The sequence below is a fragment of the Cucumis sativus genome, chromosome 2, assembly GCF_000004075.3.
Source record: "Cucumis sativus cultivar 9930 chromosome 2, Cucumber_9930_V3, whole genome shotgun sequence".
In the NCBI taxonomy this organism is placed as follows: domain Eukaryota; kingdom Viridiplantae; phylum Streptophyta; class Magnoliopsida; order Cucurbitales; family Cucurbitaceae; genus Cucumis; species Cucumis sativus.
The window spans coordinates 18,968,833-18,989,649 of record NC_026656.2 but is presented as its reverse complement, the minus strand read 5'-3'; the positions used below and the strand labels follow the sequence as shown (position 1 = coordinate 18,989,649).

Genomic DNA, 20,817 nt, shown 5'->3' with positions numbered 1-20,817 from the left:
ACTTTTAAGCTCATTATTTGCAAATAGTTCGATCTAATATTTGTAGACGTAAACTATTCAATTGTTTACTTTTTACACCTATTGTATAACTTTACGTTGTGGCAACCTCCAAATGGCTTTAAAATGTCTAAAATGATTTTCGCAATGTGCACGTGTAACACTCTGTAATTTGCAATATTATTCAAACTTTAAAAGACATACTCTATGTCGTTTGTTTTTTATAGAGACTATAGAGCATGCAATCTTGTCAATTTAGGCCCCCTCGTATACTCAATTATAAAAGGTTTATTATTTTAGAAAATTTGAAGATTTATTTTAATCTCAAACGAGTATTTTAATTTAATGATCACAACTCAACACATTAATTATATTAATAGGTGCAAAACCTTGTACCTACCATCTTGCCAATGAAGTCCATGCTCTAGCTAGAACCATATAAATATTCATGGACCCATCCATATGTTTTGTTCACAACATATTGGTCCATAAATTAAATTATTGTTCATTCTTTCGTAGTCTTATTTTTATATACTTAATATACATTGAATGGACATGATTAGTGAAGATATATATATTTTATTTTTGTATTACTTTGGTGTGTGTATATACAAAGTAACAAAATGTATCAAATGGTCAATCTAACCACTACTTTGATTAATTATCATTATAAATGTATGTATGATGTATAAGATTTAAAAAGAGAGAGAGAGAGAAGGGACAGGTGTCAATGTATGGGGCATGTAACAAAATCTATATAATAATGAGAAAGAGATTATTAGGAAATTTGATTGTGAAGATAATACGAATAGAAGATGAGAATGGTGAAAATATGAATAGAGACTAAAGAGAATGGAGGTTTAGGTTTAGAAGAGATGGATGAAGACATGAGAGAGATAGAAAAGAGAGAATGACATTGAAGTTTGGTGGAAACAATTAGACAAGAGAGACGTATACAACTTGGAAAACATTCATACACATTATTCAAACAAATCCCACTCTCCATTTCTTTCTTTCTTCTTCTTTTCTTTTTCTTTTGGTTTTAACAAAAAAAAAAAAGATTAATATTTCATGTGCAAACAATTTTTAGGAATAGATTTTGAAAGATAACAAATTTTACAAAATACTTACAACATATAGTGAAAAACAAATTTTATTATTGATATATTGTAGTGATAGAAGACTGTTTTTTATAGAATTCAAAATTTTGTTATATCTTATAAATATTTTAATTTATTATAACACGATTCATGTCACTTATTTTCTAAATTGCAAAAGTAGCAAATTTAAAAATAGATAACCATTTGATTACTGTTTGATAGCCACGATATCATTAATTTTGTCATATTCGCAATATGTAAAAATATGTACTATGAATTTTTTTTTCTAATTGTTTTTGTCATTTGATGCAATTTTTCAAAAAAAATTATTATTTAGTTTTCAATTTAAGAAACATCTAAGTTTTTAATAAAAGAATAATATTAAAAAAATTTAAATATGGATGTCGACAAATATGTCAATAAAAATATGGCACTAGATCAAGATAGATTATCATCTATATGTTTACTTGCACCATGATAGATACACATGTATATATTCAGCAGTCTATCTTAGTCTACTGTGGTACATTACAAATTAATTGTGATATTTTATCATATTTGCAAATATTTTTTTTAAAGGTTTATTTAAAAATTATTCATATATATAGAAATTAGTAAATAATATATATTTTTAAACAATATGTTTATTATTTATTGCTATATTTTTATTTGTGTGTTATTATATATTATTGGCTAGTAAATTTAATACTATAGAGAAAATTAATATATATATATATATATATATATATATATATATATATAAATTATTTTGTTTTTATTAATATAAGTTGTTTGTTATATTTAAATTGGAAAAAGGGTCAAAAGTTACCATTTTGCACAGCTGTCCCACTTTACATAATAATCCAATGAAAGGGTATTTGTGTCTTTTCATTTTCTATACTTTTAATTACTTTCTAAATCCTAATTTTCAACCCATCTTTTAATTCAAATAATAACAATAATAAATAAAGCTCATTAGTTTCTTACCTAATATAACATTCACCCTTTCATTACTTACCCTTCATCATTATTGAGCTAAAAAACAATATTATAAGATAGTTAAATAGTTATTAACAATAATAAATCTCTTTAGACAAATAGTAGGAGTTTTGAATTGTGGTTCGTAACCTTCCAAATAATAATGATACAAGTTTATTGCGAATAAAGACTATATATATATATATAACTTGATTAAAATAGTTAACAATTTTCAAAATTTTAACATGTAAGAATGAAAATTTTGTTATTAATTTAGTGAAAATGAAAACAAGAGGGAGGTTGCTATAAAGGGTAAAAAGAGAATAGTGAAATTAGTTGAAGAGACCCTAAAAGAGAAAGAAAAAAGGAAATGAATTAAGGGATTTTGTGGGGCGGAGAATCTTACTCTCCATCTTCATATACTTATAATGACGCTTTTGTACTCTTGGATTCAAACAAAAATTAATTCAACCTCACTCCCATTTTTACCAACTTGCCTTACTCTTTTTTTTTTACAAAACAAACCTACCATTTTAATTTTATATATATATATATAATCTAGTATTAATTTCACATGACTTAAAAGATAATTAGTTAATTTAATATTTCAAATCCTTAATTAATTACTCTCTTACATTTATATTTTAGATTATAAAATAAAATTGGTACTAATATAGTGGGCAATAAATGATGATGATGATGTTGTATGACTTAAATTATTGTACTTTTTAACTAATACAAATAGATGAAAATTTGCTTTGAAATCACAGACCAAACTGCATACCCACAATTTCAAGCTTTCTCATCATTTTTCTTCTAAACTCTTTTAATGAATCTCATGCCTAGTTGAGATGTGGAGGAAATAGGGTTTGATGGGTAGTTTAATATCCCATAATTCAAACAATATTACACCTTTAATTACAATTTGTTCATAAAATGGACATATTTCAACGATAATCAATACACATTTTTCTTGTTGTTCTTTATTATACATATGATTATTATTCTTGCTAAAGTGAGTATAGTTCAATTGATACATGTCATGATATGTATCAGTGATAAAGAGGTTCGTAAATAATCAAAAGAAAACCATACGAATGAAGGAATGTGAGACTAAAAAGAGATTATGAAAAGGGGAAAAGGGAAATTAAGTGGGGACACATAAAAAACGACATTGTAACCTCAAAATTTTAGCCAAAAAGGAAGCTCTAAAGATATATTAATGAGATGGTCCCTTAAGAGCCAAAGAGATCAAATTTTTAGCTGTAAAAGTTTGAGTTTGACAAATACTTCAACGTCTCTTTCATAATTTTCTTTTTACCTAAAAATACTTTGGAATGAAACAGTATACTCCTTAACTAAGATAATAGAAAATACTGTTATACAAACGAAAAAGTTACCATCATTGAACAATGTGAAAGAGCAGAGTGCAACGTGAACCACTAGTATTTTCACCTAAAATACTATTTACTTTAGGGTAACTAATGTTGGCAATTGGCAAATTGCATATATTGATAAGTACAAGTTGATGCACTTTTTTTCTTCTGTGTGTGTGTGTGTGTGTATATATATGTTTACAAAATTAAACCCACTTGGGGTTGTTTGATTCATCAGTTTCACCTTTTATGCAAGTTGCATATTTTAGGGTTTGGTTTTATATTGTAACTTTCCCATCCTAGGCATCTAGTTCTTATCATATACTGTGTTAAAAACTATGCTTCTACTTCAATCCTAAATACAATATTAATAAAATTAGAAAAACAATAATCTATAATAGATCATTTCTTAATCAAATTTTACAGAATTGAAAACTTAAAACTATTTATATGTTACAAAGTTAAGTCGAAATCATATAAACGACCGACACGCTCTAAAAAAAGATACAATAGATTGGATTAAAAAGGGGTATAAAGTGTAACTATAAGAGTGTTTCCTTAAAACTAGAGTTGATAAAGAAATGGAATGGGGTTTGGTCTAAAGAAAGCAAAGCAAAGATGTAAATTATTGAAGAGGGGTAGGTTAAAAGTATACATTATTACAAAATTTGTATGATATGTCTCATTTGAGATATATGAATGAAGTGGTCCATTTTTAGGGCTTTTCCTTCTTCCTCTCTGATCTCTCTCTCTCTCCATTCTTATGAATAATAATGGAGCCAAGTTGTTTGGATCTTCCAAAAGAAGAAAAGAAAATGTCAGTCATTAAATAAGTGTAAGATTTCAAGGCACACACAACCAATGTTGAATCAAATGACCCTTTTGAGAATCACTAATAAATGTCCATGTATGCGAGTGGAAGTGGGATTATACAATATCTCTCTTACAAACCTTTACATAAATTTCGTTACGGTATCTAGCTATGTAGTTCTCGAACCAAACTTTTTAATCGCATTCGAAAACGTCTTGTTATATAGATTAGTAGACCTCTCCATACGTTTTGATGTTATGTCAACACGATAACTACGTACATTTTAAGTTAAAAATTAAATGATAGGTAGAGATTTGAATTTATAATGTTTTTGTTCGTGGTCGATATATACTTATATACGTGTAAACGTGTTAGTTAATTAAAAATAAGAGAAAAAACAGCCCTAGATGTAGATGCCATTTTGTAGCAATAAATACTTAAATAGCCATTGATTAGGTCGGTTTGTTTGTTTGTTTTAATTTTGACCTTTTTTTTACACCTAACACTTAGGTCTTTAGTACCTTAGAAATTTAGATGCTTCCTTTTCTAATTTTACTAATTACATATTACTTTTCTTTTCTTTTAATAATTAACCTATTTCTTGTGTGTTAATTGTAAAAAAATTATTTCAATTGATTTACTATTCTTATTTTGACATTAATGTAAGGTTTTAATTTTGATGAAAAATAAGATAAACGTACCTTAGGAAAAGAAAAAACGAGATAGTTGGTGTGTGTTAAATTTTGTTGGGTTGGTAGAGTTATTGTAATTTGTTAATGAAAAAAAGCAAGAAGTATGATTTGAGTTGAGATTTGGAGAACTTAATTAAGTGAATAAAGAAGGGCAGAATGATATTATTATTTGAGATTTATATTTGAATGTAATTGATCATTTGGATATCTCCATTTGTTAGTCCTTTCAAAGTTTAGATTCATTGTGACTGATAGTAAATGTGGTGTCATAGCAAAACTGTATCATAGTCAATGGTGCCATTGTCCTTTTGAAGGCCTTCATGAAGAGGAAAAAGAAACCACAAACTTCTTTGTCGTCTCTCTCTAATTTTCATCTCACTTCATCATTTCCAATGGAGTTCTCTTGGTGGGAAACAATCCATACTTCCAAAATGTTAGTGTGCATTCTTTATAGATATAGAGAGAGGACAATTATAGAGGACAATTTAAGATATATGAGAAGTCGGAATCAAAATGTAAGGATAAAATGGAAAATTTTACGTCATTATTATGTACAAAATCGATAGGTGTGAAATATGTTCGATCATCAATGACGAGAGAGCAAAGCAATTTGTTTGTCTCGACTTCCTTCATTGCTTGTAACTTATATTATATTCTCAATAGTTTCTTTGTTGGCTCCGTGATTTGAATTAGGTCTTGTTCCATGTCGCGAAAGTTTATATTGTTTTGACCCTAATTCAAAGTACCTATGGCAAGTACTAGGCTGGTGTGTTATTGTGATGTTGTTTTGAAAGTGACATTCTTCTTCAAAATATATATAGATATATACTATCAGTGGCATGTGAAGGTGAGGAGAATCTTTTTGTGGATTGAGATTAGGTATGTGTCGAATGGAGCAATCTTTTTCGTTCACCTCCAAAATACAATCTTTTGGAAGGTTGAAATGAGAGGGTATTATAATTGCCATGGGGAATATCATATTTCTTATAGCAACTTGGATGCATTTTAGTGGTGAAGCCCTTGGAGTCCACTATGATTCTAACACACACAGATCCTAAGTTTCTTCTTCAACAATAACAGCCACAAGAATGCTTGAAGATGTCAACACTACAATGATGGTTTCATAAATTTCTTTTAGAAAAACCACCTTTTTGGTCATTTTATTTCTTTTTCCCTTCCATTCTCTAAATTGATTATGTTATTTTGTAGTAAACTTCATTATTCTAAATACATAAAGTCTCAACATGTTAAAGAGGCATGATGTTTAATTGCCCCATTTTCAGAAAAATGAAACTCTTAAGTGCAATTTTTTCCTTCCAAAAATGGTATACCAAATTAATTCTTTTCTTAAAAGTGAATGTTTTAATAATAAGTTTTTCAACTTCCATTTTCTTTTTTCATTCTATGTCATTGATGTATTTTATATTTCAATCCAAAACCTACTTGGGAAAAAGAAATCAATTGAGTTGTTCTTTCTAATGAAAAGAGAGAAAAAACACCAATGGGGACTAATTACCTACCTACAAACCCCATCTTGTTAGATAGAATGTAACTTGAACCAAAATTTTAAACTACCTATGTTGATTGCATTAAGCTCCCCCCAATTGTGATAGATCAGGATTGGTAACATTGGGGAGATTAGAAATTCAACATTGCAAGTAAAATAGGATCTAAGAAACATTCTAATTTAAAAAGAGAAACAGGTTCCATAATCCAAACCAAACTATTTACAAGAACAAACAAGAACAGCCAAACAAAGGTTTCTGGAATACCAAACAGACAAACATGCTTATAGTAGAAAAAAAAAGCCCTCTAATGCATGCTTTGTTTCAACATTTTTCATTATTACATGACCACCATTCTTCCCCAGTGCGACGAGGGCAGGGAGGGGCAATGGAACGAAGTTACTAGATGATTAACGAGCTATTTGATGTAGGAAGGAACTCGACGTTTGTCACCATCATCACAATCCAAAGCTTCTAAGCTGGATTGATAACAAGATTTATCGTTAAGAATACACTGCGGCACTACTTGTAGTAGGTTCGGGGTGGAAACGTGTCATTTCTGCGTGTTCTTCCAGGTCTTCGGGGTGGTAATGAAGCATTTCTTTCCACATCATCTCTCGTATCATTTCTTCTCCAAGTTCCTCATCTATCTCAAGATCGATTGGCACCTGAGCTGGAGGATTGCTGTTTGGATCATACAGTGGGGACATATAAGGATGCTGTAATGCCTCAGTTACACTAATCCTCTTTGATGGGTCAAAGACAAGCATCTTTTGTAGCAGATCAATTGCGAGAGGATGAGCGCTCGGATAAAGACGGGAAAGAGGAGCTCCAGGAGAGTATGGAAGGGATTTTATATACCTCCTTGCCTTTGGATTGTCTATGAACTCAAGATCTTCCTCTCTCTGGCTTCCCAGTAGGTTAATTATCAATTTGAGTTGATTCAAACATTCTGTACCAGGGAAGATAGGTTTCCTACCGAGAAGCTCAGCAAAGATGCATCCTACAGACCACACATCAATTGACGTCCCGTAATTCTCACAGCAGAGCAGCAGTTCTGGGGCTCGATACCAGCGAGTTACGACATACTCAGTCATAAATTGATTCTTCCCATTGCTTGTACGTGCTAAACCAAAATCACATATCTTAAGATCACAATTTGCATTGACAAGAAGGTTCCCCGGCTTCAAGTCCCGATGTAGAATGTTTGCAGAATGCAGATACTTTAGGCCTCGGAGCAACTGCATCGGAGAATTTGAATAAGTGGGCAGGAAAGTATGAATCAAAGAAGGAATTCAAATGTTACATAACATTGGCATCAAAAAAAAAAAAAAGCAGGGCACCACATATAAAAGTACTATAAAGAAGAGAAAATATAGTTGAAATGGAAATCTGGGAAAAAACTAACACAAGAAACTTGAAACGGAAATATAGCTGAAATTGACTAAATTCGATTTTTTAAGTTAATAAATAAGGAAAATCCCTCTAATTATTGTAATTCTTTAAAAAGAAAGAAAATCCTCAAGGCCTGTGAGCCTCGTCTTGAGACTTGTGCCTTGCGTCTAGGTGACTCGGAGTGCTTTTTAATACACCGATCATGACTATTGAAGAAATACACCCCGCAAAAAGGAAATATATATTGATATTAATCTACACAACAAGTTTCTGAACTTCGAAAATTGTGTCCATTAAAGTCTCAGATCTTTCAAAAAATTCAATTACTTCCTGTTGCTGATACCATCCATTGAATATGCTGACCTACCATGTCTCTTATTCTATCCAATTGATAGACACATCATGCAACTCAACCAAAATTAACCTAATAAGCAACAATAGGTGGAAGGTACTAAATAGAAATAAAGTTCATGTAATTAATACTTTTTAAAAGTTTAGATACTAACCAAATACAATGTTTAAATGCTCATGACTAAATAGAAACAAAATTCATGTAATTAAAACTTTCTAAAGTTGAGACACTATAAATAATACAAAATTCAAATAATTTAGCCTTGAATTGACTTAGCTTTTAGATAAAAGAGGCCTAGCTCTCTCGAATAGCTAATGCGAAAGATAAATACAATTAACATTACTTGACATGTAAAAGGACAGTAATAGAGGAAAACAAATAATAATAATTCTGACAAAATGATGCAAATTGGACTGAGAACTGTGGCATGGCAATAGAGCGTGGCCACAGTCAGGTGTTTACTGTCTCTCATTACTTCGAAATTAATAATCAACAATTTGCAACTGGTCCAATGGGGTCCATGTATTGATGCAATAAAAAAATTCTAATCTGCTAGGATGGGTTGGGAGATATTGATGATGCAACCAAATCTAATCTCAAGAAGACGCTTTCGCATTATACAAGAACAAGCAAACGCTCAGGGTAAAGGGAATGTAACATTGAGAAGATCTAAGTTTCGTTAAAATAGAAATTAGTGAATGCTCAAAATAGTAAGAAAGTTACTTTGCCATGCCAAATTCTGAATATATGGTGATTAATAACACCAATGCCGAGCTGAGAACAAATTAGAGTAACGTGGGATTGTTTGTTTCAGTTAAAACACCACCAAGGGAACAAACAGAGAAATTTGTTGCTGTTCAACAAATTAAAGAAATAATATCACAGTAATCTAAGAGACATGCATGTCTTGATATCAAAAGAAATGTGTCATACTATTGATTAACCAAGTATTAGTTGAAGTAATACTGATGTAATAATACACTAATCGGCCAAGGAAGCTAAAAAGCAAACCTGAAAGAGGAAATATTGGCAATGGTCATTGGTAAGAGTTTGAGAAGATTTAATAATCTGATGCAGATCAGTATCCATCAGTTCATAAACCAAATAGACATCTTTGAAACTTCTCCTATGGATAGGCATCATCACATCTTTCAAACATATGACGTTTTCGTGGCGAAGATGCCTAAGGAGCTTCAGTTCCCGCAAAGTCCGGAGTGCATCGATACGATTCTCAAACGCATTATGTATTCTCTTTATTGCAACTTTCTCATTTGTTTCCCTATTCACAGAAGAACACACAATACCGTATGCCCCTCGACCAATAGGCTTGATAGGTACATATTTAGTATCAATCTCGAACAATGTCTGCCACATTGAATAGTAATGTTTTCCTTGAGATCTAACCCCATTTGGAGGCTCAACAGGGGTCGCCATTCCCTGGAAATCAAATGAAAACTAACATAATTCACTTCCTAAATAAACGAGTGCCTTCAAAATCAGCTATGAAACTCAATCAAAACCATCAAGAACACGTTCGTGTAACTATATCAGCTACCACCAAGCTCAACAAAAGCCAAACAGATGTAAGGTACAACATTAGAACAGACAAGGAACACTGATCTGTAAGTCAAAACTACAGACAAACAATTCCACTGAAATATAAGACAATAGTCACCGTTTTGGGACATTTGCTTACCAATCACCACTTGTTCTTAAACGGGCAAATTTCAAGAAAAAGCTCAGTCAAGTCCTCGTCCTCAGTTCCCTGCTACATCGCTTTCTCAAATTCCCAACCACACAAACTCCAGACATGAAACAAAATTACCCAGCTCAAAATTAGCCTCCAAAACCTTGAAGAAAGTGGAAATCAGTAGATTCCATGATAGAATCAGAAGGAACAGAGAAACCCCAGATGGGGAAAGGAAGAAAAACCCCAAAATTAACAGAACCCCAGCTCGAATTGGAAGCTGAAAAGCGTGGAATCGAGTGAATTGAGAGTGTGGAAGTGGAAATTTCTTGGCAACTAGATGGGGCTTCGAAATGAGTCGCAGTCAACGAGAACTCAAAATGATTTTCTTATGGGAATTCAAAACAAAATTGATCCCCATGCGATGGGAAGGAGATTCGGTTTGAAGTTTCAGCTTCCTCCTGAGGCAATTACAAGCTCACGCGCGCAGCTTTTGATTCCACCTTCGGTAAATTTGCAATTTGGGTATGTAATATAATCAATGATTTGTGGATTTGGATTATTACCCTCTTCTACTACTTCTTGTTCTACTTCTTTAATCTCGCTTTCTAGATGGGTCCCGTTTTCTTGTGCTGACATTTTGTTTACACTGACGTCGATGGAGAAATATCTGGTGGATTTTGTGAACATGTCCATAAAAGATATGGATAAAGCTCCCATTTTTACCTTCCCAATTCCATTTTACTAAACTTTTTTCTTTTTGCTCTTTAACTTTTTTTGGGAATAAGTTTTGTGATTTATACTCTTTTTTCTTTATATCCCCTTTTCTTTCTTCACTACATAATATAATGAATTTGACTTCTTTTATTAAAAAAAAACATATATATATCTTTTTTTAAGTTTCAAGTTATTTTCATCTTCAATAAACATTATAAAACAATTTTAAATATAAGTTCTTCATAATTATTTTATCAATAAATGCATCAAATTAATTTATGTTTTCACTATTCATATATCTTTAAGAGAAAATAAAAACAAAAACACATTCTCTATTTAGTCATGCACAACCTATAATATGTCTTCTTCTTGAAGTTGAACTAGAAAAACTAATATATTTTTTAAAATATCATTAATGAGAAATGGTTTTAATTATTAGGTTCTTAAACACTATTAAGAGTACAAAGTTAGAGATAATATGACATTTCCAATTTTAAAAAATTAAAATTTTGATGGAAAACGTAACTCCTTTTTCTTTTAATGTTTGAGCTTAAATGCCTAAACTAAAACTTAATTTTCCTATAAATTGAAAATTTGTAAAATAATAATAATAATAATAATAGAATAATCCCAAAGCCCAAGCCCAAGCCCAAGCCCAAACAGGTGAACAATACACTCTAAATATTATGCAATTTGTTTATTTATTTATTTCTTAATTTATGTTTTGTGGTTCAAAAAAATAATATATTCTTTTATTAATATATTTTTTCAGGACAAATTGGAGGAGGTGTGATTTAAATTCGAAAATTAAATCCTTTTCATACTTTTTGTGTATGTATATATGGTTAACATGACAGGATTTTGTTTATAATTATTTATTCATGGATGTGGTAATTAATTAAGATGTTAATAACTTAATTGGAAACTAAATTTAAAATAAATTAAAAGCCAAAACACAAAAAGTGATCAAATTTTACTTTATATATATATATGAGTGTGTGTGTGAATTTATTCTAAAGCAGATTAATTTATTGAGAAAGTGTGATTTAAATTGGTCAAGATAATAACTTTTTTTCCATACAGAAAAGTTATTTTCTTTTTCCTCCAAAAATCTAACTATTGTAGATTAAGATTCCCCATTAATTTATATCTTTTTCTTACTTTTTAACTTGGGTATACATAGATAGTATATATTAAAACTATAAGTCTAACACAAACCTATCCCACCCAATTTCTTATTTTAGTTTACACGTTCAAAGATGTCAAAACTAAGAGATCAAACTTTTTTTTTTTCTTTTGTACAAAACACAACCATGACAATGGCCCTGATGATTAGATGAAATCTTAAACCCTAAACTAAAATAAAAGAGAATCTCATGTTATAAGTCATTGTATTGAACTAAACAAGAGAAACAAGAAACACAAATGATTTATATTATAAGAAGTGATGTAATATTTGTTGAGGTATATATGTTTTGATTGAGAATATAGAAAGAGATAGAATTGTTGTTGGAGAGGTTAATGTGAGATGAAGAAGGCATATATGTGTATAGTAAATGTGGACCATAGTATAAGTATATAATATTGGAATGAGGGGGAGTGGTTGACCACATTGGGATGTCTTATTTGTCCTCAACTTTGTGAAGAATTTAATCCCTCCTCGTGCTCTCATTATTATTCCATTTCAATTTTAAATTGGAACAAATTTTATTGGGAAGATCCTCAATACTGAATTATATCAAAACTATATAGTTTCTTTTTATTTTCAATCATATTCTAATATTGTATTCATGAACATGTTTGATTCAAGTGAGTAGAAATTAGGGGAAGGTTAATTAAATTTCACTTAGTTCTTGCAGATTCCAATGGCTAAAAAACATCAATCTTTCATAGTTTATTAACTTTTTACAATATCAATACCAATTTGAACCATGATGTATGATGAGCTAGTTTAATGTCAATTCTTCATCCCAATGCATATTTTAAAAATCTTACTTCACTCAACGTTTCACGACTAAACAAATAATTAGTTCTCTATCTTACTAGATCGTATTGTTGTTTCTTAACTCCTAACTCGATTGAACTAACAAAAGTGACACAAAGCATATATCAAACAGAAAAATCTTTAGGAAAACTACATTTTTATTCTTCATGTTTGGATGAATGTGTGCTTTTTGATCTATGAGTTTTAAATATGAACCTTTTTAGACCTATGTTTATAACAATAGACTCATTTGGTTCTCGAGTTTTCAAAATGTATCTTTTTAGTGCATCAAATTTGAAAAATAGGTTTACAAGATTTTTAAAAAATAGATTTTAAAGAGGGTATGATTTTCTTCTAATTTAAAATGTCATTTAATTAATTAAAATAAAATAAAAGTATAATATTATTTGAGTGGTCATTTAAACCTATTTTTAAAAATTCAGACTAAAAAAAAAATACATTTTGAAAATTCGGAAACCAAATAAGTCTATTCTTATGGACCGAACTAAAAAGATTGGAATCGTTTTTCCAATAGAATTAAGAAGTAGATTCAATTTCATCCAAAAGAAAAAGAAAACCATACATATGAAATTAGAGAACTTCATTTTCTTACCACATTTTTTTGTCGTCGGAGAAAGAAAACCCTAAAGAAATTAAAAAGAAAAAGTAGTGGAAATATATAACAATAATATATATATATATATGTTGGGGATTTTTATCAATGAGATGCGAAAAATCTAAAGAAAAATATTCGAGAAAGGATTGTAATTTGAGAAGATCATATGCTTTTGTTTGGAGTACAAGTTGATTGGTGTGGACAATAAGAATCAAGTCTAATCCATCATTTCAATCACTTAAAATCTCTTTTGATTATCTCATAACTTAATATAATATTATTTAGGGTTTTCGAAATTAGCTTGCGGCCTATATTTTTTTGTAACTCAATATTAAATCTTCCCCATATCTACATATTGTGTGGTTACTGAGTTTCTATAAATTTATGTTTCATATTACAAATTCTCATGTGCTACTGCCTCCTCCAAAAACCTTACCTTACTTTCACAATATTGTCCCATATGCATATTGAAAAAAGTGATTTGTTTTTTCTTTTCACAAGAGGAATAAAAAATTACGTATCTTCACGTCCCTATCTAATTATTCAGAACACACACAACTTCTAATTAAATGAAATGTATTGTGTAAGGTGTCTAGTCAATCGTGATAGGTTTTTTTTTTTTTAATTTGCTAACAAGTAATATGTATGGTTTAGGAGAATATAGTTGAAATGGTCGGTTTGTGGAATGACAACCAAAACAACGTCGTTGATGTTGTGTGCTAATTAACCTAAGTTGAAATGATATTGATTTTGTTTTATATCATATCATATCTTTTCACGAGGGATGAAAAATGTACGTCGTCCTCTATTACCTAAAGCTTTGTAATATTTTCTAACTATATTACCATAAAATTAATCATTTGGGGTCATTACTTACTGCATGCTTACAAATATATATTATTGTTGCAGTGCATGCAGTGTTGCTTTAAGTTGATGTTGTTGAAAAAGTTTTTTTTTTTTTTTTTGTTAGTGATTAGAGAAATTATAATGGAAATGAAATAATAAGAAAGAATTTGTGTATTATGAATTATTTATGTGGAAGACTGGGGGAAGGGGCAATATAATGTGGTGATGATGGAGTCCCCCAACCTCCAAGCACATACACACACCCAAATCAAAATGCATGGTAGATATTAATTATTGCTATATTCTCTACCCCTTAATCATTCTTCTTTTAATTATTCATATCCCTATATATTTTCATGCCTTCATACTATATGCTATAAATTTCAATTCATATCCCTATTTTCTACAATTTTATCCATAGGATCTTCCACGCTCTTTTTTTATATATCCATCAAACTTCCTTCATCTTCTTCTTCTTCCTCTTTTACATACTTTTTTTCTTTGAAAAGTATTTCAAGAAAATGGAAAAGAAATAGAGTTATTGACATATATTAGGGGGGAAACCCTAAGAACTACTCTCCTTTAATGGGAGGATTTCTCTTAAATTCTTTTAGAAAATGTGGACTATTTTTTTGTGAATTGCCAAAAATCAAGGGAGGAAATTGGAGGAGGCATATAAGAGACATGATAAATTTTGGTAAAATTAGATTATTGGAAATACTATTGCCAAAAAAATCAGAAAATATAAGATTATAATTATGATTATAGATTTACTTCCATTACAAGACTTGGATCAAATAATAGAGTAATTGTTTGGAGAAGGTGTAGACCATTCATTCTTCCTTTTTTTAGTTATATAAATATAAATATTGACTCTCTATTTAAAAACAAATAATTGTAATTAGTTGCTACTCTTTTTAACATTATGAAAAAGTTTTTTTTTTTTAAAAAAAGTAAGAATAATAATTACCAAAATAGGATGTTTTGAATAATTACTCTAAAAAGTTTTTTTTAAAAAATCATGGAAAAGCCTCGAATCTTTTATAAAAAGAACTTAGTAAATTAACATAATTAGTAACTTTTTAAAAAAATACATATAAGGGATGATTCGTATCTAAGAAATTGCATTGGTTAAATTCATACCACAAAGTAATTTTTTAAGAATATATATGTAAATTATTCCAATTTTAATTTATTTAATATAACATAATAGCAATAATAATACTTCAAATTCCCAAAATGAATAAAGCATCTTTGCGAAAATTACAAATTCTTTTGAAAAGAATTAGTTCCGAGTGATTGGTGAAGTTATAAACAAATTTGATTTTATTTATCCAAAAATATTAATTCAAAACGCAATTTATGAATCAATACACGTTTTCATTAGAATGAATTTGTTCTATACAAATTTAATTTTGATGAAACTTTACCTAACTGACACTTTATTTACAAGATACCATATCAATGAAAATATATTTTATTCGGTGAACTTTGTCTATATCCCATAGAATCTTAACTTGGTTCATTGTACATGCATGATTAAATAGTAATTTTTCGAACCGTTTTTTTTTTAAAATATAACTTTTGATTGTCAACTAGAAAGATACCTTATTGCATGTAGTTCACGTAGCATATGCTATATCTCTTCTTACTCCATTCATTGGTTTTTGGATTCTAATAAATCTCTTTGAGATTAGAAAATGAGATCATTTAAGTCTTTTATCACATCATTCATTTGTTCACTTTTTCCAAATATTGATAACTCGTTATATGCAAAATTAAGTTACAATATTCAAAATCCACCACACCCACTTTTTGGTCATACCCTAACATTAATTAATTGTCTAAAAAATATTCAAATACTTTATAGTTAAAGTAAATTATGGTTATTTTATTTAGTTAAAGTATTATTGAAGCAAACAATTATCTCAAAGGCCAAAGCCATATCTTTTCATCTTTTTTTACTATTTCATTTTGAAAGAATGATAAAAGAGAGGCCTTTCTGTCTGCCTTTCGGCAATTTCTTTAATTAAGTCTTTTGTTATATAGTTTATAATAATAATATTATTATAATGGAAAACAACTTAATTAAAACATTTATAAAAGTGTTAAGAGATAATCTAACTATATTAATATATTTCAAAATGTTCCACGCAAAATAAAATAAGAAATATTATAAACACTTAAACGCAAATGGTAAGTAATTCAAAATTATTTTAAATCACAGAATTTTTAAAAAAATTTATAAACATACTAAAATATTATAATTTATATTTAAATCACCATTCATCCGACACAAATAATAGTTTAGTTTATCTTAGCTTATCGCGGTTCATGGTAAATAAGACTTTGATTTTTTATTATATTTTATAAATATACTACCATTCAATCTCTTCAAATTTTTAAGTAATTATGATACAAAGTTGAGATGGTGAAAATGTTACCAATAATGTTGTTTGTTTACTAAAATTTTAAATTAAGAAAACCTTCTAATCAATCACTAAACTACTTTCCATTTGTGTAGATAACAAAATTATATTAAAAACTCATGAGATGTATCAAAAAAATATTAATTAAATACATGCTAAATATTGATTACTAATCTAAATTACTACTCTCATTCAAGGGGTAATTTAAAAGTTTAAAAATCTATCAAATCCAATTCAACGATCGTGAATCTCTTACTTGCCTTCAATATAAAAAAATACAAAAAGTAAGAAAAATAGAATTGAAAGATATGTTTTGCTTTATGAAAAATTATATATACAAAAAATTGAGTGGTAGTTAGTACGAAGATTCTTGCTATTGTCTATTAATAGGAATGATAAGAAGAGAAGTATTCTTTTTTTTAGTCATTTTAAAGTTTGAGAATCTATCTATACAAATGTTAAAATATCATTTTAATTATTATATATTTTAGTTTATTCGAATATAGTTTACAATTTTTAGTTTATATATTTTAAATAATATTAACAACTCAAACTTATGTGTACTTAAATATTGAAGTATAAGAGGTATTGGATTCAAATGAATGTTTGATTGAAATATGTACGAAAAAAAAACTATATTAATTATAATTCTACCATTGCACTTTCTCTCACTTCCTTTTCTCCCCTCTACAAATTACCCCTTTCCTCCATCCTCTCCACTCTACAAATTACCTCTCTTTCCTCCACCCTCTCCCATAAATCTCTCACATCAATAATAACAAGATCAACACACAGCACAATATGATGGTAAAATCCCCGGACCTCCCGGACTGCCGGTACCTAAGCCCACCAGTGGTAATCCGGCCGGCGAATCCAACCCCAAAACACTCGTTATACCTCTCCAATTTGGACGATCAGAGCTTTCTAAGATTTGCGATTAAGTACGTGTTCTTATTCGAGAAGGGTGTGAGCTTATGCAATCTCAAGCGTTCTCTGGCCATTCTTCTCGAACATTACTACCCATTTGCCGGACGTCTGAGGGTGTCCGCTGGAGGCGGAGGGTCGTCGTTAGAGTTTGATCGGAAACTTGAGGTGGATTGTAATGGGGAAGGAGCGGTTTTTGCTGAGGGGTTTATGGATTTGACGGCGGAGGAGTTTCTTCAAATGGCGGATACGCCTAATCGGTCTTGGAGAAAGCTTCTGTATCGCTTTGAAAATCTTGGTTTCTTGGATATTCCTCCTCTCCTTATTCAGGTAATTAATTTCTTTCTTTCATTCCAATTACAAACTTTGCGCTGAGTTATGTTCGATTTGGAGGGAGTACTCTTTTGTTATCCCAATCGAATATTAAACTTTAGTGTGGTTAGTTAGTTATAACTTTTCCTCTAAAAGAATATGGGGTCATTGAAAACAAATTGTGTATGTTTACTTTATTATAAATCAAACTTTGAAACCAAATTGTTCTTAAAGAAAAAATTATATTTTTAGCTCATGTAATGGTAAAATAGAAAGTATTATATTAATTGATATAACGTTTTACTTCAAAACTTAAATGTTCCGTTCTTCGTCTTCGTAATTATTATATAATGAAAAGTAGTGTGATTACATTCTCAACTTTAAATATACAAAATGCCATCGTTAAATCAAATGGGGAATGTTTTTAGTACTATTTTTATTAAAAAAAAAAAAAAAAGAAGAGAAAGAGATTACTTTCTTTTTCTTTTATAGGAAAAAGAAAAGAGAGAACTTTATTGTTATTAAAAGAACACACTTTATAAATAGTTGAAATATATATGAGTATTGGTTATATAATATATGTCTGTGTTATGGTCGATCTCAGCTTTTGGGTGGTAGAGAGGACTCAGAGAATGGCTTTTCTCTGCCTTTGCTTTATCTCTGCCTTTCTCTTTTTCTATCCCTTTCCATACCTTTTCTTTTCTTTTCTCCCTTTTTCTTATTTATAAGCAAAGCAGAAAAACTAAATTTGAATATGTTCAATCAATCATAAATAACTGTAACAGTGGAGAGACTAAGTTTATTGAAAAAGTTAAAGCTAAAATGAGTAAAATGGTATTTTAACCTCTAAATATATTTCGACCTGATTTGAAATAGTTAAAGGGTGCATGGTCCCTCCCAAAATATGTTTCCCCACATACATCAAAGTTTCTTTTCCATCCATCACTCCAATGTCCTTTCACCATCTTCAAACACATGAAATATCACATTCAATATGCTACTATTATGTGGCTACCACCTTTTTTATCTAACACATTAAAATAATATATTCCAAAACCCTATATATATATATTGAGTTTAAAGCCTACTTTCAAATCCTCATTTAAAGTAGTGAAACTAATATATACATGTCAAAAATGGTATAAAACCTTTTTTTTTTTTTAGAAATACACGCATATGTATTTAAATCCAATAAACCAATATATGAAAACTCTAACCATAATCTAATAAATATATAAAAGATGTAGAGTTTGAAAGGATACAAAATGTTTTTAATCCATTAAAATTATTTTTGTTTATGATTCTTTTGTTGTTTTTTTTTTTTTTAATTAACTGTTATAAAAGTTTACTGATTTTTTACTTGAATGTACTCTACATTTTAAGAATATTTTTTAATAAAAATATAAAAGAATATATTATTTTAAATAATTAAAATTTAAAAATTGACGATTTTTTTTTTTTTGTTTAGAAGTGTTGGAATGTGTTGTTATTGAAGAGGGGTATTTTGGACAGGTGACAAATTTAGGTTGCGGAGGGATGATCCTATGTACCGGAATAAACCATTGCTTATCGGACGGCGTTGGGACTTCACAATTCTTGCATGCTTGGGCCCATCTCACCACCAAACCCAATCTCCCTCTTCCTATCAAACCATTCCATTTCCGCCACGTCTTCATACCTCGCAACCCTCTCCACGTCACCTTCCCCCACCCTCAATATTCCAAAACTACCCCTTCCAATAACAACAACGCCTTCCTCCTCAACCTCCTCCGCTCCCTCCCTCTCCGCCCCGTCTCTGTCGTCTTCTCCGCCACCGACATTCTCCGCCTCAAGCGCCGTTGCACCCCTTCCCTTAAATGCACTTCCTTCGAAGCCGTCGCCGCTCACACCTGGCAATCCTGGGTTCACTCTCTTGTTATTGCTGCCGCGGCCACGAATACAACCCTCATTGTTTCCCCTCTTCCTCCTTCGCTCCCTGTCAACCTCCTCTTCTCTGTCAACGTCCGTCGTCGCATGCTCCACCCCGAACCACCCGCAGGATTCTACGGTAACGCCTTCGTCCTTGCATGCGCCCAATCCACTGTGAAGGACCTTACCGCCAATGCTGCCGTTGGCAACATCCACCATAGCGTGACACTCGTCCAACAAGCGAAGGCGGCCGTGACGGAGGAATATGTGCGGTCGGTGGTGGACATGTTGGACGATAGAAGTGTGAGAACAGACATGTCGGCTACGTTGGTGATTTCGCAATGGTCTAAACTTGGGCTTGAAGATTTGGATTTCGGAGAGGGGAAACCAGTCCATATGGGGCCTCTTGCTAGTGATATTTATTGCCTGTTTTTGCCGGTCTGCGGTGATCTCTCCGCCGTTAGAGTTTTGGTTTCGGTGCCGGAATGTGTGGCTCAGAAGTTTGAATTTAATATGAAGAGTTGCTGTTACAGTGACGATGAAGATGAAGATACAATTAAAAATAATAACAATAATACTAATGAACAAAAGAATTGTTTCGTCTGAAAAAAATATGTATATATGTATATATCATAATTATTTCTCAATTTACTATTCACTCTCTTTTTAACATTATTGTGCAAAAATAAGTATTATACTAAAACTAATTAGAGTAAAAATATCAAATTGAGACCTAATTTATAAATATTACAATTTAATCAAATTTTGAGATTAAGCTTCTCTTAATTTGCTAAAGTTTCTATACTTTATATTATTTTCACTTAGTACTCACTATTAATTAGTTTTAATTAGCACACATTAATTTATAGTTAATGGATTCAAATTTAATATAAAAACAATTGTTTATGTTATTTGGCTACTTTAATAGACAAATAATAAAGATTCTTTATGTTATAGTATCCCAACCATATAGAGAATAAAAGAAAGGGAGATAGGAAAATAAGAGTTTGGCCAATAAAATGATATATTAATATTAGGCACAATATACTCACTTTTTCATAACATTATGATCTACTATAATACAAGGAAATATTAGATCTGCTATAACTTGTGTGTGCATGTAGAATAATAGTGTGTATTATATTTTGTTCTATATTTATTATTCTCTTTTGAATACAATTAATATAT

General features: G+C 30.1%; 2 protein-coding genes across 2 annotated transcripts; one reads left to right on the top strand and one right to left on the bottom strand.

The window, feature by feature from the left end:
- Positions 1-6,618: 6,618 nt before the first annotated feature.
- On the bottom strand, positions 6,619-10,449 carry LOC101213478 (mitogen-activated protein kinase homolog NTF3). Its single transcript, XM_004152634.3, has 3 exons — positions 9,903-10,449; positions 9,218-9,643; positions 6,619-7,700 (listed from the first exon to the last, which is right to left on the bottom strand). The coding sequence occupies exons 2-3, from the start codon at positions 9,638-9,640 to the stop codon at positions 6,963-6,965; spliced, it is 1,161 nt and encodes a 386-aa protein (XP_004152682.1). The 5' UTR covers positions 9,641-9,643; positions 9,903-10,449; the 3' UTR covers positions 6,619-6,962.
- A 6,681-nt stretch (positions 10,450-17,130) lies between these two features.
- Positions 17,131-20,299, top strand: LOC101214598 (fatty alcohol:caffeoyl-CoA acyltransferase). Its single transcript, XM_011651335.2, has 2 exons — positions 17,131-17,739; positions 19,234-20,299. Exons 1-2 carry the CDS (start codon positions 17,287-17,289, stop codon positions 20,233-20,235), a joined length of 1,455 nt encoding a protein of 484 aa, XP_011649637.2. The 5' UTR covers positions 17,131-17,286; the 3' UTR covers positions 20,236-20,299.
- The last annotated feature ends 518 nt before the right edge of the window (positions 20,300-20,817 follow it).

Excerpts from the sequence above, each read along its gene's own strand:
- LOC101213478 (XM_004152634.3), bottom strand. The coding sequence starts at position 9,640 with ATGGCGACCCCTGTTGAGCCTCCAAATGGGGTTAGATCTCAAGGAAAA. Across the intron at positions 7,701-9,217 it reads GCCAATATTTCCTCTTTCAG|TTGCTCCGAGGCCTAAAGTA; the intron begins GTTTGCTTTTTA and ends TCTCCGATGCAG.
- LOC101214598 (XM_011651335.2), top strand. The coding sequence starts at position 17,287 with ATGATGGTAAAATCCCCGGACCTCCCGGACTGCCGGTACCTAAGCCCA. Across the intron at positions 17,740-19,233 it reads TTCCTCCTCTCCTTATTCAG|GTGACAAATTTAGGTTGCGG; the intron begins GTAATTAATTTC and ends TATTTTGGACAG.